Raw genomic sequence first — 17,694 nt, 5'->3', positions numbered from 1 at the left:
TCCTTCCTTCCTTCCTTCCTTCCTTCCTTCCTTCCTTCCTTCCTTCCGTCTTTCTCTTTCTCTCTTTCTCTTCTCTTTCTCTCTATTCCTTCCTTCCTTCCTTTCTTTCTTTCTTCCTTTCTTTCTCTCTCTCTTCCTCTCTTCTTCCCTTCCTCCCTTCCTTCCTTTCTTTCTTTCTTTCTTTCTTTCTTTCTTTCTTTCTTTCTTTCTTTCTTTCTTTCTTTCTTTCTTTCTTTCTTTCTTTCTTTCTTTCTTTCTTTCTTTCTTTCTTTCTCTCCCTTCCTTCTTTCTTTCTTTCTAATTGGGGTTAAATGACTTGCCCAGGGTCACACATCTAGTAAGTGTCTGAGGTCAGATGTGAACTCAGGCCCTCCTGACCTAGCTGCCTTTGCTACCACAACAGTTCTGCTACAGATATTTTGTTACCTATAACATCTTTCTTTCTGTGATTGGGGCAGATGAGTGTATATGCCTAGTAGTGAGGCATATACTCACTTGGGTATATTGGGGTATATAGGGTATCTATGCCCAGTAGTGAATTTACTGGATCAGAGGGTATGAACAATTTAGGCATGCTTGTAGAGTGAATGAATGAATGCTTACAAATCATTTTTCAGAACTCTTCTCTCATTTAAAATTCCTACTCTATCCTCAAGATCCCACTCAACTTCTACCTTCTCTCACCAGAGATCTCAGAATTTCAGAGCAGCATCAACATAGCTTTGTCACTAACTTTCTGTGTGATCTTGGATAAATCAATCCCTTCTATGAACCTGTCTAGGATAAGGAAATGAGGACCAGGGCTTGGCACAGTTTTCAGAGTGCATTAGTAGGCACTCTAATAGATTAATAAAAGTTGATTGACTGGAAGTGTTTTATTTAGGTGAAAAAAAAAATGAGATCTAGGGAAGAAAGATGCTTGCCCAAGGTCATGTGGTAAGTTAGCTGTAGTCAGAGCTAATGCTTTTCTGTAAGAAAAAAATATGTTCTTTTTTTGTAGATGAGCAAGGTGAGTCTTGGAGAGAAGGGACTTATCCAGGGTGTCAGTGATAATAAGTGTTGGTGGCAAGATTCTCTCTCCTGACTTCCTGCTTCAGAAGCCCCAGCTCAGACTGACCAAGCAATCTGGTCCCTGGACATTCTTTCTTAAGGTTCTCTGCTTCAGGGGCCTCAAACTTGGGTGCCCAGGAGGCCAGGGCTCCGGCTTTCCTTCCCCCTCCTCTTTTCACCCACCCCAGCACCTGGCACAGGGCTGGGCATGTAACAGACGTTCAATCAATCTTTGTCGAATCAAATTGGATATAGGTGCCCGGAAGTCTTCACAAAGGGGAGGGAAGCTGGCTTCCTGACTGCAGGAACGGAAGGGGTGAGACAAAGGGGTTCCCCCCGACATCCGGCCTTCCTGGCCCCTAGCGACAAGGCAGCACAGGCCATCCTTGAGAGACCCACTGATATCTTGCTGCCCAAGACCTGAGTTTCCTCCCACTTTCCATTCATCACTGATCTCTAAGCCTCCCTCACAGCCCCAGGGCCCAGCTTCTTCCCCCCAGCTGAGGAGACAGATGTGTCCATGCCAGCTGGAAAGAGACACGATTTTATTAGCCAGCTTATGTGGAGCCTCATTAAGGCTATTAGCTGGTCAGCAGGGCTGCAGGAGAGAGTCAGCTGGTGTGGCCAGTGACCACCTCACCCCCACCCTTCCAACCCTCCCCCCTCACAGTTAGCAAGAAAGTCAGAAACACAGCCCCCTTACATTGACACATCCTTCTGTCCTCCACAGGACAGTAATCCCCACCTCCTTTCCCAAGGGATCGCTAAGCTCTGACCAAAAGGTGGGTTAATAATAGCCATAATAATAACTTCTTAAAATAGCTAACATTTATGTAACATTTACTATGTACCAGGCACTGTGCTAAATACTTTACAATTATTATCTCATTTGTTCCTCAGAACAACCCTGCAAGGAAGAGGCTGTTGTTATCCCCACTGAGGTTAAGTGACTTGCCCAGGGTCACACAGCTAGTAAGTGTCTGGGGCTGGATTTTAACTCCAGACCTAGCCCTCTATCTGCTGCCCCACAATCTGCTGGGCCTTTCAGGACTCTAAACCAGTGTCGATCAGCTCCAACCAATTTTTTCCTTCACCTAGCCCAGAGTCAAGGCCTCTAATGATAAGATTTAGAGGCAGAAGGGACCCTAAAGATCATTTAATGCAGCCCCTAATTTTGCAGCTGAGGAAACTGAGTCCCAGGGAGGTGAGATGATCCTGCCCCAGATCACACCAATAGCAAATAGCACAGTCTGCAGTTGGTCAAACAATCCCAGGTCTCCCCTCCTGGACAGCAGTTCCTGCTTCCAGGTGCCCTTAGATTTCAGGGGGTTCATGAACTTTGATGGGAAAAATTATATTTCATCATTATGTTCACTATCCTTTAATGGAAATGTAACTTTTTCTCCAATTATTTAAAAACCATGATTCTGAACCAACCAGAGTCCTTACTCTCCCCCAGACTGCCAAGGAAGCCCAGCTCTAGGAGTTTATGGCTTAACCCTAATGTTCAATGCCATTTTCTTAAAGAGAACATTGCCCTTTTGAGCAGAAGCTATCTGTGTGACGTTGGATAAATCACTTAACTTATCACAGCCTCAGTTTCCCCAAGCCAGAAATAGACTCCCTCCTTACCTCTGCTTCTTAGACTTTTTCACCTCCTTCAAAGCTCAAGTATCACCTCCTACAGGCAGCCTGGCCTGATCTCTCAGTTGCTGTTGCCCTCTTTGTGGAAATTACTTTGTTTATTTTTTGTGTTTCGTTTTCTGTCTGCATACATGTTATTTCCCTTTTTTTTTGTAGGGGGTAGGGCAGGGCAATTGGGGTTAAGTGGGTCACAGGGCTAGTAAGTGTTAAGTGTGTGAGGCTGGATTTGAACTCAGGTCCTTCTGATTCCAGGGTAGGAGCAATTTCATGTTAGTCTTTTTATCCATAGGACATAGCAAAGTGCCTTGCATATAGGAAGTGCTTAAAAAATTCTTATTAAATGAATGAGCGAATCTATAAAGTGAGGGGGTTGGATCAGATGAACTCCTAGACCCCTTCCAGCTCACAGTGGATGATCCTATGCATTACTCCTATTTGATTTCACCCATCCCTCTTTCCTGAGATCCTGGCTTGTTGATGTTAGTTCTTTATGGCCTGACTTGAGCATGGGGAAACCAGAAGCAAAATTTCAATCTAATTCCTTCGGAATGTTCATTAGAATGTCCAGAGCTGGCAGATCCCTAAAAACATAGAATGGCAGAGCTGGGAGAGGCCTTGGAAGAAGAATGGCAGAGCTCTCAGTTTCCTTAGGACAAAGAATGTCAAGAGCTGGAAGGCAATCTGGACGTAGAATGTTAGAATTGGGAAGAGAGCTAAGAAAATAAGACAAAGTCAGGGCTGGAAGGAGCCTCATAAATGGCTGATTCAAAGCCCTCATTTTTACACATAAAGGCACTGAAGCCTAGAGAGAAGACAAGATTTGCCGGCAGCTAACGCCTTTAGGAGGGCTGTATCTGAATTCCACCCAAATGGAATGATTCTGATTACCTGGGAGGTAAGGGGAGCTTTACCGACCCAATGTGGAAGGCGTCCCCGGCCCCATTTGTCAAAATGGGCTGCTCTGCCCTGAGTGTCTTCCTGCGTCTCCGACCCCTCCTCAGCCCCTTCTCCTGAGCCGTCCTCTGTATTCTGCCCTCTAGCTGTGGTTGTCCTAACGATATTTGCCCTGGACCTTCTCTTTCTGTACTTTCTCCCTTGATGATCCCATCTACTCCCACGGGTTAAATGATCATTTTTATGCCGGTTTTGGTGTCCAGCCCTTGTCTCCCTCCAGAGTCCAGCTGCCTGTTGGACACCTCCCCTTGGATGCTCTATCGGCTTCTGCAGTGGGACACGCCCAACACAAAATTCATCATCTTTCACCTCTGGATCAAACGTCCCCATTTCTGCCAAGGGCAGCCCCATCCTTCCAGTCACCAAATTCCTAACTTTGGAGCCATCTCTGACTCTTCTGCTCCGTCATCTACCTCATTCAGTCTCCAGGTCGTGCTGATTCCACATCTGACATCTGAAACATCTCTAGAATCTGTGCCTTTCCCTCTGCTCCCAAGGTTACTACATTCATTCAGTCACCTCCTAACTGGTCTTTGCCTCTTCTAATCCATCCTCCTCACAGCTAACCTCCCTAAAGTACAGGTCTCATCTTGTTAGTCTCGTGTTCCCTTTTATGTCTGGAATAAAGTACAGGCTTCTCCAGCCTGACACAAAAAGCCCTTCACAGTCCAGCTCCAGCTTGCCTTTTCATATATGTCTTCCTTATGAGCTCTATATTCCAGCTGAAATGGCCTGGAATGTATTTCCTCCTTACCTCTGCCTCTTAGAAGCCTTAGCTTTCTTCAAGGTTTTCTGGTGGGGAGCCTTTCTTGATCCCCTCAGGGAAAATCTCCCTCCTCAGATCTCCTGGAGGTACCTACCTGTCTGTGATATAGTGATAGGTAGAGGGCTGGATCTGGATTCAGAGAAACTAGGTTAGAATCCCAGCTCTGCTCCTCATTACTGGCATGACCATGGACAAGTCATTTTACTTCAGTCAGAATTTTCTCAGTAAAATTTAGGGGTTGAAAAAATTAATCATGCATTCATTATGCTACGCACCTATTCTGTGTCTGGTGCTGTGATAGGTGTTGGGGAGACAGACTGAACAGTCCCTGCCCCCTAAGACATTTACATTCTTCTGAGGTTGGACCTCCAAAGCTCCTTCCTCAAATCTGTTTCCAGAGGCAGCCTAGAATGCTGGACAGAGGGGTCAAAAAATCAAGAAGACCTAGGTTTGGTTCTCACTTTTGACATCTATTGGCTGTGAGACGCTGACCCCTGACTCCCCATCCTGGGGAAATCACTTAATCTCTCAGTGGCCCAGTGGATTCTCTACAATGATAAGGAAAAGCTGTAATTTTGTGGTGGCAGAAAGAGTCCAGTACCCCTCCAGAGAGTTCCCTGGACTAGTGAAATCACAGATCAAGGCACAAATGACCATCTTTTATCTCTCAGTAGAACATAGTTATGAAGGCTGGGAACTCTCTCCTGCTTTTTACTTTTATGTCCTCATTTCCTAGGATGGTGTCTGCCTTGCCCAAAGCAGGCTTTTAAATGCCTGTTGAACTGAATTAGTTTGCTACCCTCTATTACGGCTCCAGCTTCTGCCTTCTACCTTCTGATGCCGAAAACTTTTCCCCCAGATTCCCTCTGAGACTGGCTGCTCAGCAAACTGACAGCTTATGCCTTTGACCCTGTCCCCTGGGAACAGGCTGGTGGGGACTGTTATAATCTTGGAGAACTAGTAATTGAACGTTAGGGACCCCATCCTGATCATCTAACTCAACTCCCTCGTTTGGAGCAGTGGAAAATGGCTCATGAAAAGTCATACAGCAAACAGAGACAGAACTGGCACCAGAACCCCACCCCCCACAATCCAGGGCAATTTCCTATGTGCCATGCTAGTTTAGGAAGGAGATCAGGCAATGTTGCCCAGGGGAAGTAGGAAGGAGAGGGCTAAACAATGAAAATCTGAACCCCACCCTTGGCAAAGGAAGGCTGAAGGGATGGAGTGCCCGTGCTTCCTGTTCTTCCAGCAGTCAGCCGCTGTCCCCAGGAGGGATCCTGCTCCCCATGCCTTTTCCCTGCTCCCAGCTCCCTGCCCCCAAGGTTTTGCATTTTTAATTCGGGACAGTATGTGATCTCTCCCAGCTTGCTGCTTTATCCTGTTGCTATTTAAATTACAAATCGGCCCCATCTCTCAGTCACTCTGTGGGTTATTTTTAGCGGCTGGTAAATAGCAGCCAGGTTGCTGGATCAGGTGCCCCCTCCCACGAGGAGCCGTGTGCCCGCAGCAGGGGGCCATCCACCCCTGCGTGCCCTGGCAGCTGATGCCCCGCCTGGTGGAGATTGCGGGAGCGATGAGTGGGGACTCTGGGAGGGAGAGTCGGGGGGTCAGCTCTCTCCTCCTCCTCCTCCTCTTTACCCATCTTTCAAAGCCCAGCTCAAGTCCCACTTCCTTACACAAAGGCTTCTCAAGTCATCCCAGCCTACACTAATCTCTCCCTTAGACTCATCAGTAGGCATTCACAACCTTTCACGAGCTGGCCCCACCTTGCTTTTTCAGAATGATTCTTCTTCTAACCCAACCTGCCCTTCTTCTGACACAACCAACCGTCTCCCATATCCAAGCCTTGGCACTCCCCCTTCACCTCCCTATCTTGGAATTCCTAGCTCCCTGCAGGGCTGAAGTTCCAGATCTTTCAAGCTTCCTTTCCTGATACACTCAATTGCTAGCATCCCCACCCCCTCCCATCCCTGTATGTTTTGTATATATCCTGTGTATACTTATTTCAATGTTCTATCCCCCAGTAGAGTGTAAGCCCCTTGGGGGGCACAAAGTATATTTGTTTTTATATCCCCAGTGTATCCCCCACTTTTGTATTTTTACCCCCACAACCTAACACAGAGTCAGACATTTAGTAGGCACTTAATAGATGCTTATCAAAGGTGATCTCAGAGTTGGAAGGAGTTTCAGAGGCCATCTTTTTCAATCTGTAGTGAACTGAGTCTCCTCGACTATGTTGCTGACAAATGGTTAAGACTCTGCTTGGAGACCTCCCGTGATGGGGGGAACTCCCTTCCTCTAGAGACAGCCGATTCCCTCTGGATCGCTAATTACGAGGAGCGATTTCCCTCCCATCCCCCAGAAACCTGCTTCCCTGCGATTTCCTCTCTGGACTCCAAGTTCTTCCCTCTGGGAACAAACAAAACAACTCCATGTACAAAGGATGACAAGCACAACTCTGGAGTCAGGGGATCTGGGTTCGAATTGTACATCTAATGCTCACTACATGTGTGACTTTGGGCAAGTTATTGTGGCATCTCTGAAGTGCTCCCTGGGGATACAGACGCAAAAATCCAATCCCTGCCATCCTTGTAAATACAGGATATATATTGTGAGACCCTGGGTGAGTCACTTCACCCCATTTGCCTCAGTTTCTTCATCTGTAAAATGAGCCGGAGAAGGGAATGGCAAAACCACTCCAGTATCTACGTCAAGAAAAGCCCAAATGGGGCCACAAAGAGTTAGACGTGACTGAAATGGATGAATGTAAATGGGAGGTAAGCCCAGAGGGAAAGGTGGGAAAGACCTACTTCAGAAGGTGGGTTTTGAGCTGTCTTAAAGGCAGCCATGGAAGGAGAGGGGAGGGGAGGAGAGGGCATTTCAGGTGAGCCATGGTAGAGCTGGGAGAAGGAATACCCTTGGGGAGGAACAGCGTCACCAGCTATGGGGAAGAAGGGGTTAGTACATGTAAGAAGCCTAGAAAGGTAGAGAGGGATCACGTTATAAAGGGCTTGAAATGTCAAGCAGAGGATTTTCTGTTTGATCCTGGAGGTCATAGGGACTTGCTTCACCTGGGACTTTCCTCATCCATCAGATGAGAGGTCAGGCTAGATGACCTTTGAGTTCTAGGTCCAGGAGTCTCTGATCTTACTCTTTTTCTCCAAACTGCCTCACCAGAAGGCTTACAGTCAGCTGGGTGGAGTGGCCTTGGAGTTCAGGAGACGCCTGGTTTTAAATCACACTCTAACCCTTCTCAGTCCCATTCACTTCCCTGAGCCTCAGTTTCCCCATCTGTAAAATGGGTTAACAAACCCCTGGAGTACCTACCTCATAGGTTTGCTGTGAGGTTGAAATAAGATGATGTTATGTAAAGCCATCTGTGAACCTTAAGGCTCCTTAGAAACACTATTAATTAGTAGAGCACGTAATTCAGCCCCAGCAGCTTCCTGTAATTTCTTCCTTCTGTATGTGTTTTGTTCAGTTCTCAGTACAGGGTCCCCTAGACACAGCAGGGACCTTTTGAGGGACCTAGAGACTGACTCAGGTGGCCAGTGTGATGGGAAGAGAACTTAAATTGGAATTGGAAGACTTGGGGAACTCAGGCACCTGCTTCCTGTGGAACCCTGGGCAAGTCCCTCAACCTGTCTGGACTTCAATTTCCTCATCTGTAAGATGAAGGAATTGATTAGATTAACAGTTCTCAGAACTTGAAGTCTCAGGACTCCTTTACCCTGAAAAGTTATTGAGGACTCCAAAGAGCTTTTGGTCATGTGGGTTTATATCGATATTTACTGCATTAGAAATGAAGACATCTTAGTATTATTATGAAAATAGTTTTGTTCTTGGAGACCACGCTTTGAGAATTGCTGGACTAGACAAGAATAGCACGATAACTGGCTCTTTACAGATATTAGCTCACTTAATCCTTACCACAACTCTGGGGGGTAGGTGCTATTATCTCAATTTTACAGCTAGTGTCTGGGGTCAAATTTGAACTCGGGTCAATCCACTGAAACACCTATCCGACTTTCAGCTCAAACTCTGACATGATGATTTCCACAATAAATGTAAGTTTCTTACAGTCAGGGACTGCTTCCTTTTCGTGCAAAGCCCAGTACTTGGCATAGAGCAGGCATTTAATAAATTCTTGTTGAATGAATAAATGAGCATTACTATTGGTGGCACTGTGTACCAAGTGACCAGGCACCTTGTGTCAGTCTACGGAGCCCTCCAAAACCGAATGGTCCCAGTAGACTTATTTTTACTTCTCCTCCCCACCTTTTCTCCTAGCTGTATTTACTGGTCAGATTACAAGCCACAATGTTGCCGGTCTCTTGGTTGGTCATTCCCTCTGTGCTTACACCCACCTGCCCTCTGAGGCTAAAATTCTGTCCCTCTTATCACACAACTCTGTTCCTCATGTTGTTAGGACCTGGGTGATGGGAGTGAGAGTTGGGGCAGAGACATTCAACAGTCCCTTACCTGAGGCTACAGGTCTAGGTTTTCCTCTCTGCCCCCTTCCCTGGCTTATGGAAAACCCCCAAACCAAAAGATTCATTTGTATACCAGTGATCTCAGCCTGTTCTAACCCCAGGACAAGGTGATCTCAGAGAGGACAGCCACTCTCATTTTTGTCTGTCTCCCCAAGGCCCAATCCAGTGCCTGGTGCTCTGTAAATAAACTCTGAGTGAGCTGAAAGGGGTCTGAAGCTCCCTGCACATTTCCTTCACTTTTCCCAACCTGTGACCCCTTCTGTTGTTCCTTTTTCTGAGGTTGACCTCACCTGTCTGGGTTCTAAGGAGAGTGAAACCATTTCTTTTAAGAGCAGTGCACAAGCACTATTGAGTCTGGCTAGAGAGGACCAAGAGGTGGTCCCTGGGTGCAGGGGCCGGGTAGCTGCTTGGCCTATTTCTTCTTACTTAGCACATGACTCAAAATGGAGCTGGCAGGCTTCCAGCCCTGATCCAAATCTTCAGGCCCACTTTATATGGAAGGCAGAGCCCTCCTCCCCTTCCATCCCCGGCTCTGGAATCTCTCTCAGCCCTTTCTCCTTTTCATTCATCTCTCTTGATAATCCTTCATGAAGGGTGGGTAGGGAGATTTAACACAGAGCATGCCCTCACCCGGAGACACTGGGATCCTAATTCTGGACTAGGAACTTGGAGAAGTCAGGGGCTTGGGTCTCATCTATCATCTCCATCTGTCCCTTATTTGGGCCCAGCTCTAACTAACCCTTACCCTAAATTTGGGGACATTTGCCTGGGAGAAAAGAGCTTTGTAAACCCTAAAGTGCTTCAGAAATGAGAGTTGTCATTATAGATTATAGAATTAAGGCCAAAAGTTAAAGCCACCTAAGGTGGTTTAGTCAGGATTTGAATTCATGACTACTTTTACTGTCCCATACTGTCTCACCAGGACCAGAAGAGTGACTTTCTTCTCTAATCCTGCGTTCCCTCGGGTCAGAAGGAGCTAAGGAATGTGCCATCAGTGGGCACAACATGGATGAGGCATCACTGCTGGTTTTCTTGAGAAAGTCCTGAGGTGCCCAGCGTTCCCTGATTTGGGGGCTCTATGACCAGCCCCAGAGTAGATGCCCAGATGGGATGTCTTCCTCTTCTCTAGGGCAGCTCCTCTCCCATTCTGATGCCCTGTCTCATTCCTGTTCCCTGTAATTCCAAGGACCAGGCCAGACAAGGACCTCACTTCTCCTTGGCAGTTAGGTGGCACAGTGGATATAGCTTTGGGCCTGCCATTAGGGAGACCTAAATTCAGCTTCTCCATCAGCTACTTACTAGTTGTTTGACCCTGGGCAAGCCACTTAATCCCTCCCTAGCTCAGTTTCCTCTACTGAAGAGTAGACATCATAATAGCACCTACCTCCAATAAAACAAGATATTCACAAAGCACCTAGCACTGTGCCTGGCCCACAATAGGCAGCATAAATGCTGATTCCTTCCAAATCACTTATCCCCTGACAGTCAGAGGCCTCCCAGTGAGTGGGAGGGGCAGCCACAGATGGGATGACCTAACTCTGACCAGGTGAAGCCGGCCCCTTCATGGCACCTCCATTGGGAGGGAGGCCTTTCCTCTTCTCAGCTCTGCCCCAAACCTCCTGCTAACACAGGACCTCTCTGAGGTCATCTGTACAGAGCTTATATGAACCGACTTGTTCATCACTACTAGCAGGGGAGCTCACGGAGGGCAGGGACAGTGTTCTTTCAGACAGGTAAGAGCACTGAGAGCTGGAGTTGGGGCCAGAGTGCAAATTTTGTCTCAGAAACTTATTTAATTGTATGACCTTGGGCAAGTCACTGAACTCATCTCACCCTAGGTTTTTTTCTCCCTAAAAATAGAATAATAGTACCCATCTCACAGAGTTGTAAGGATCAAATGAGATTTATATATATATATATATATATATTTATATATGTATATATGGAGTGCTTTAAAGTGCTATGTAAATGTGCTATTATTACTATTACTACTGTTGCCTTTCTTTGAATGCCTGAGCACCTGAGACATATATAACACAGCTCCCAAGTCACCCACGATGGAGGGTTTGTTCTGCTCCTTCTAGCTCTCCTGTCCTGGATACCTCTCCCTCACCCCCATCTCACCGCACCCCCCCCCCAGGCTGAAAAGAACCTGATTATCCTGGATCTTTTCAGTCTACATTCCCCAAAGGGCTGAATTTTCCTATCAAAGGCACCTTGTGCCCATCTCTCTGCAGGGCTGCCTAGCTAATCCATCTCAGCCTTTCTACCCAAGTTCCATCCCATCCTCCATCCTCCGGCATCCTCCTCTTTCCTCCCCTCCCCAGCCAAGCTCTTTCTCCCAATTCTGTTTATCCTTCCTTGGTGATGCTCATGACCCAGGTTCTGCTGGTGACTCCCTCCACCCCCAGGTGGCCAGCACACAAGTTGGCCTCAGCCCAAGATTGCTCATTCTGAATCTGTATCCTTATAATATTAAGGGATCAAAGAGGATGTCGCCAGAATTCAAGCTATTTCCTCAAGCCCATTCTGTGCCCTGGTGAACTCTATTCTTTCCCTCACTCATTCATCCTCCCTGTGGGAAAGGTGCCACTTTGGTGAGCACCAACCACACACATTTCTGTGGCAGGTGACAAGGAGAGATGATGATGAACGGGGTTGGGGTAGGCTGCCTGCCAGGCTTAGTATATTGTCCACACTCCCAGGACTGGGCTGCTTTGATGAAGCTCCTTCCCAGCAGTCCTTGCTTCAGCCAGGGCAGGCTCCCCTGTCTTCTGACTTTTGGTGAAGTCCAGTGAAAAGGTTTTGGATCTGGAGTTGAAGGGCCATGTTTGATTATCTTTGTGGCCTTGGGCAAATTACTTAGTTCTCCTTCAGACTCAGTTTCCTGATCTGTACAGTGAGTGAGGTGGATTCCATTAACGCCAAGGTCTCTCCTAGCTCCAGGTTCCCCCTGACCTCATTGAGCACACGTCTGGGGCTGGAGATGGGGTTCCTGTATCCTCTTTTCATGTCATAATTACCCCTTTCTCCCATGTGTCTCTTCACTAAGCCAAGTAATAGAAAAAAATTCGATTGCATATTGACAGAAAACTGTTTCCTCCAATCTCTGCTGATGGGCAAGGAGGGGGCAAATACCGAAATCTGAGTCCCTCCCCTTCAGCTGCCTGGGGTAGCCTGGGAGGGGGATAGGACACTGGAGAGGCAGGGAGGCAGAGGGAGGTGCAGGAGGAGCCATGCTTGAGTACCCATCTGCCCCCTTTCCCCCACCACGGGCAGAGAAGGGGGTGGAGCATCTCCTTGCTCTGTGTGCCCCCCCTGCCCCCTCCCCCCATGCCAAGTGTCAGTCATGACCCAAAAGGAGAATGCTGCCTGGTTCCCTAGTTCGCTGCTAGATCGTGCCTGCATGGTCCAGAAGAATCCATCACCCCCATTAGGGGGAGCTGAGGCTCTCACCTCCGTGGACAAAGGTTGATTAGAAAGGGGGTTAAGGGTATGGTAAAATCCTGGGAAGGATAGACTGTTAGCTTAGTTGACTGTAGGTGCAAGGCGAGGCCGCATTTCAGCTGCAGGGTCCTAGATAGAAGGCTCCTCATACCCCCTCCCCACTCTCTGCATGTGACCTTACCTGTAAGACACCTGTTTCCTGAGATTCAGCTGGTGAAATTGCTCCTCCACGGGGGAGTCCTCGGCAGTGCCCCGGGGCCACGCCAGCCTCGGCAGTGACAAGTCTGGCCGCGCCGCGCCCCCTTCCTTCCGCCAGCACCGCCGTCTCACCACCTCCTCCTCGGCTTCTGCTCCCCGGCTCAGGCCTGTCCAGTCTCGGGGGTGCCCGCCGCCGGCGACCGAGCCTCCTCCCTTCCTGGGCCCCTCAGCCATCCTGCCGGCCTCCCTCCCAGCTGGGGATCTTGGGCACTGAGCACCGGCTGGGCCACCTGTGGGGCGGGGAGCAAGTGTACCCCGCGGCCTCCGCTCAGGCCAAGTTCACGTATCTCTCTCAGCCTATCTCCCCTCTCAGGGAGAACGCGGCTCTGGGGGAGATGGGGCGGTGTGGTCCCCTGCAAAGGGGGGCAGAAGGCGATGAGCCCTGGGAGACCCTCACGTGTGCCAAGGCAGGAAGCAGGCAGAGCCGCACGCAGCTGGAGCCCGAGCCAGGGGCAGGGAGGGAGCGGGAAGTGGGAAGGCTACAGCCCGAGGGGCCTCAGCGGGCTGGCAGGCTGCGGCGGGCCGCAGGCCCTCGGGAGCCCTTGGGTGGCCCTGCGCGCAGGCGGGGAGGATGCGCGGCAGATGCGGGGCAGCGCACGGCGGAGCGCGGCGGGAAAGGGGCCGAGCTCTCTCTGCGCTCTGCGCTCTCCACTCTCCGACTCTGGCTGTAATGTCACCTTAGAGACACTAGCAAGCCGCCACTTAACCCTGTAGAGCCCGGAGCGCAGCGCTGAACAGCCGGCCACCAGGACCTACGACCGACACCGACGCCGCCGCTGCCCCCGCAGCTCTCCTGTGCGCAGTCAGCCGGATTCTGTCCCGGGACAAGGACCCCGGCTCAGGCTGCCGTCAGGGACCGACCAGGGCACTCGGAGGGCCCTGAGGAGTGTCAGCCAGGGCCAGCCTTCCCGTAGGAGGAGGAGAGTGAGCTCTGCTCTGCTGCTTCGGGCCACCTCCGCCCCGACAGCTCCTCCCCGCCTGCCCGCCGGAGCCCCTTCCCAGCGGCGCAGCCGCTGCCAGTCACCGGCCCCCTCAGCTCTGGCTGCTGTCAATCTCTCCCACCTTCTCAGCGAGCAGCCCTGTCAACCAGTGCCCCCTCAGCTTCAACCCCCCCCCTCCAACCTCTCCGGTCCTGGTATTTGCAGCCCGTCTCAGGCAGGTGGAGGGCGGGGGGCGGGGGGGGTGTGTGTGTGTGTGTGGGGCGGCGGAGGAAGGCGGGGGCGGGTGACAAAGGCTCGGCTTTGGAACTGGCTTTAACCCCTTGAACTCCAGGGATCTTCTGAGTGCCATCTGGAATGTGAGGAGTCGGGGAGGGAGGGAGGAAACCGAACAGACGTCAGAGGTGAGGCATCATGAGGTCGTGGCAAGCGCAGACCGTTTCTGGAGCCTTCTGGAGCTGTTGCTTTTGCCTTCTGGATTGTGGAGCCTCAGAACTCGGGGTTCAGACTTCTCAGAGAGTCCTCACTCTTTGAGGCTAGAGGCTGAATGAATAGGGGAGAGCAACTTTAAAGCCACCTTTGACCCCTTCATTTTCCCCGGGGTGCCTTCTCTTTATTTCTCTTTTCCACTCTTACATGCGACACCTGGTTCTGACTCTCATTACAGCTTGCCTTGACAATCCGGAATAATAGCTACTAGACTGTAAGCTTCATGAAGGCAGAAACCATATCTTACCTAAATCCCTTCTCCCCTACAAAAACAAAACAAAACAAAAAACAAAACCCAAACAACAACAGCAAACCTGGTATCTAGGTAGGCTTGGAGGCAGGAACAACTGACTTCAAAGCTTACCTGAAACACTTACTAGTTGTGTGACACTGGGCAAGTCAATGAACTTCTGTTTGCCTCAGTTTTCTCAACTGTAGAATGGGGATAAAAACAGCAGCTGCCTCTCAGGGTTGTTAGGAAGATCAAATGAGCTAATATTTGTAAAGTGCCTAGCATATCATAGATGATTAGTAAATGGTCCTTTTTCACTGGTCTGTGCACATAGTAGGCGCTTAATGAACTTTTGATGAAATAAATGAAACTGAATTGGTTCCTAGCTGTCTTTTCAGCTTCTAGTCTCTCTCCTTTTCAATCCATCCTATGCCTAGATTAGTCTTCCTAAAGTAACTAACTCTTTTCAGGTCACTCCCTCTCTAAGTTTCAGACTTTTAAGAGTTCTCCGTTGGGGTTGGGGCGGCTAGGTGGTGAAATGAATAGAACACCGACCCTGGAGTTAGGAGAACCTGAGTTCAAATCCAGCCTCAGACACTTAACACTTACTTAATGGGTGACCTTGGGCAAGTCACTTAACCCCAATTAACCTGCCTTCCCCTTTCCCCCCCCCAAAAAGAGAGAGAGATCTACACTCCTCATTTCACAGATGAACAGTGCAGTGCTCACAACCTTGTAAGAAGTACAAGTATGTGTATCTCCGTCATACAGATATGAAAACTGAGACCCAGAGGGGAAAAAAAAAAGTGATTTGCCCAAGGGCACAAAGCAGAACCTGGTCAAGAAACCAAATCTCCTTACTGTGGGCTTTCCCTTAACTGTCCAGTTCGGTTCAATGGCCAATGCCAGTATTTGTTTCACTTAACTCTTCATTTGGACAAATTCCTTAGTCTGGCATTCAAGGCTTGCTCTAACCTTGCCCTGGCACAGTGAATGGAGGTTTAGACTTGGAGTCAGGAAGAACTGCCTTCAAATACTAGCTCTGAGTCCTATTAGCTGTGTGACATAGGTGAGTACTTTCTCTTTCTGCCTCAGTTTCCTCATCTGCTGAATGAGAGAGTTAGACCAGATGACCGTTGTTTCCTTCCAGCCCTAGATCTATGATGGTAGGACCATTCTGGCCTTCTTTCCCATGACTCTCCTCCAGCCAAGCTACACTACTCGTCCACCTCCCCTGCTCTTTTCTGTCCCTGCTGTTCCCCCTTTTTTTTTATCTCTACTTGAAATTCTTCTCATCCTTCAAGTCTTCTATTACCCCATTCCTTCTACAGTCTTCTACAGTCATTCCCAGATAGATGGGCACTTTCCTTTGCTCGGACCTCCGGGCATCTGGTTATATTGTGCTTTGGACTGTGGTTTCCTGAGTACCTGCCTGTCTCCTTTATGAAACTGTTGGTTCTTTGAAGGCAAGACTCACATCTTGGTTATCTTCACAACGTGCAGAGATCACTAAAACAGTCTGAGGATTGAGCACTAGAAACGGTCTAGCCCAGGGTTGGGGAAGCTTCGGCCTCAGGGACACCGTGGCCCTCTAGGTACTCAAGTTTGGTTGTAGAGGTAGCAGAGCCGAGATTCGAACGAGGCCCTTTGGTTCCAAATGCAGAGCACTGGCGTTGGAATCAGAAGACCTAGGTGGAGATTCTGGCTCTATTTCTTATTATCTGTTTGACCTTGGTCTGGTCACAGCCTCTCTGGGTCTCAGTTTGTCATCCATCAGTAAAGGGGTCGGACTCTGAGGACCCTCCACTGTAGTTCTACAACCCTACCCTGGTTCCCTTGTTCCAAAGAAGCTTCCCCCTCCCCTGGCCACTGTTCCAGGGGCTGCCCATCCCCTACACTGTGTGCTCCAGGCTCCCCTAGGCCCCCAAGTCAGAGGCTCTCAGCCTCACCTTCCTGACCTGGCAGCCTCCTACACCAAGCTTTACGGTACTTCTGGCTTTGTCATTATCTCTCCCAGATGGATCAGCTGCTGGGTTTCCCCGTTGACTCCTGTTTAGTTCTTTCCTGCTGGGTTCTCTAAGCCTTCAGGGGCCCTTTGTACATTTTTCCTCTGTCCTCACACTTCACCCTTTACCATCATCTGCTGATTGCATTATCCCATGCCCCACCCCCCTCCCCAGGGTCACGACTGGAATTCGAGCTGCAGCTAGCCGAGTGCCCTCCTCCCTTCTCTTCCCCCAGTTCCCATTTCCCTCTTTGCTACCAACTTGCAGATGGAACGACAGTCCAACAGGCTGGCCTTCAGGAAGCCCGGGCCAAGATTCACAAAACAGGTCACGACTTAAAGGAACACATGTTAAGAGCTCAGCAGACCTCCATGGTGATGGAGGCTAACCTCAGCATTTTACAGATGTGCAAACTGAGGCCCAGAGGAGTTGAAACCTCATCCCTCCCCACCCTTTTCCTGCCTCCCTTTGTGTACTGTCCCCTCTCCCCCCATTAGATTAGCTCCTGGAGCTCAGGGACTGCCTTTCTTTTCATTAATTGTATTTCCAGTGACTGGCACATAGTAGGTGTTTGGTAAGTATTGATTGGATTGGCTTGGAAATGGTAAAATGATATGGTTGGACCAGATGATCTTCTTAACCTAGGGTCCTTGAACTTCAAAAAAATTGGTGGCTGTGCTTCAATATAGTTTCCTTTGTAATCCTATAGATTTTATGAATTTAAAAACATTATCCTGAGAAGGGGTCCATAGGCTTTGGCAGACTGACAAAGGGGTGGTCTAAGGACACACAAAAACTGAAAAACCTCATTCTAGAAGGTCATCTTCTGCTTTGAATCAATTAGCTCAGGATTTCCTGGTAAAGGAATAAAGAGGCCTTTTCCCTTGTAACTGTACCAGGGCCTCATCAGACCTGCTGGGAAAATGACTTCTTGGGGCCTCTGATCTGTTCTCTCTGGTCCCCCTTGTGCTGACAGCCTGGGGCATACATTTCCAACAAAGGATTTGTTGTGTCAATTTGGGGGAGGATGGCTGGCATTTAAGGAACAGTCACCTGTCTGTAAGGGTGACAGGGCCTGTAATTGGAGATGATGCCACCTCTGCAGCTGTGCATGGGTCCCAACACTGGAACAAAAGCAGCTGAAGTTGCATGTCAATAGCGGGGCCTGCAGTATACTTCCCTCCCTCTCCCCCCCCAGCAGTGCTGAAGGCCAGGCCCAGAACAGGCTGGAAGAAAGCAGCTCTGAGACTGTCCCAGGGGAGCAATGATCCACCCAGGGCAGATTCTGGCCAACAGACCAGACCCAAAGAAGCAGCTGATTCTGGTCCTGGTAGAAAAGATTCCAGGGACACATACAAGAGAGGGAAAAGAGAGGGGAGAATCATAGAAACTTGGAGACAGAGACCTTACTAGC

General features: G+C 49.2%; 1 protein-coding gene across 1 annotated transcript in view; it reads right to left on the bottom strand.

Annotated features, from left to right (window-relative positions):
• The window catches only part of DGKZ (diacylglycerol kinase zeta), a 63,489-nt gene extending 50,355 nt beyond the window's left edge, over positions 1-13,134 (bottom strand). Inside the window, exon 1 of the mRNA XM_069091520.1 lies at positions 12,539-13,134. Within this exon, the coding sequence (XP_068947621.1) occupies positions 12,539-12,789 (251 nt within the window). The 5' untranslated portion in view covers positions 12,790-13,134. The remainder of the gene's footprint in view (positions 1-12,538) is intronic.
• Between the last annotated feature and the right edge of the window lie 4,560 nt (positions 13,135-17,694).

Source organism: Petaurus breviceps, unplaced genomic scaffold (genome assembly GCF_028583685.1).
Source record: "Petaurus breviceps papuanus isolate PSGF00001 unplaced genomic scaffold, PetGlider_PUasm1.0 188, whole genome shotgun sequence".
Classification (NCBI taxonomy): Eukaryota; Metazoa; Chordata; class Mammalia; order Diprotodontia; family Petauridae; genus Petaurus; species Petaurus breviceps.
The sequence above is the reverse complement of the archived record's forward strand: the minus strand, read 5'-3'. Positions and strand labels throughout refer to the sequence as shown.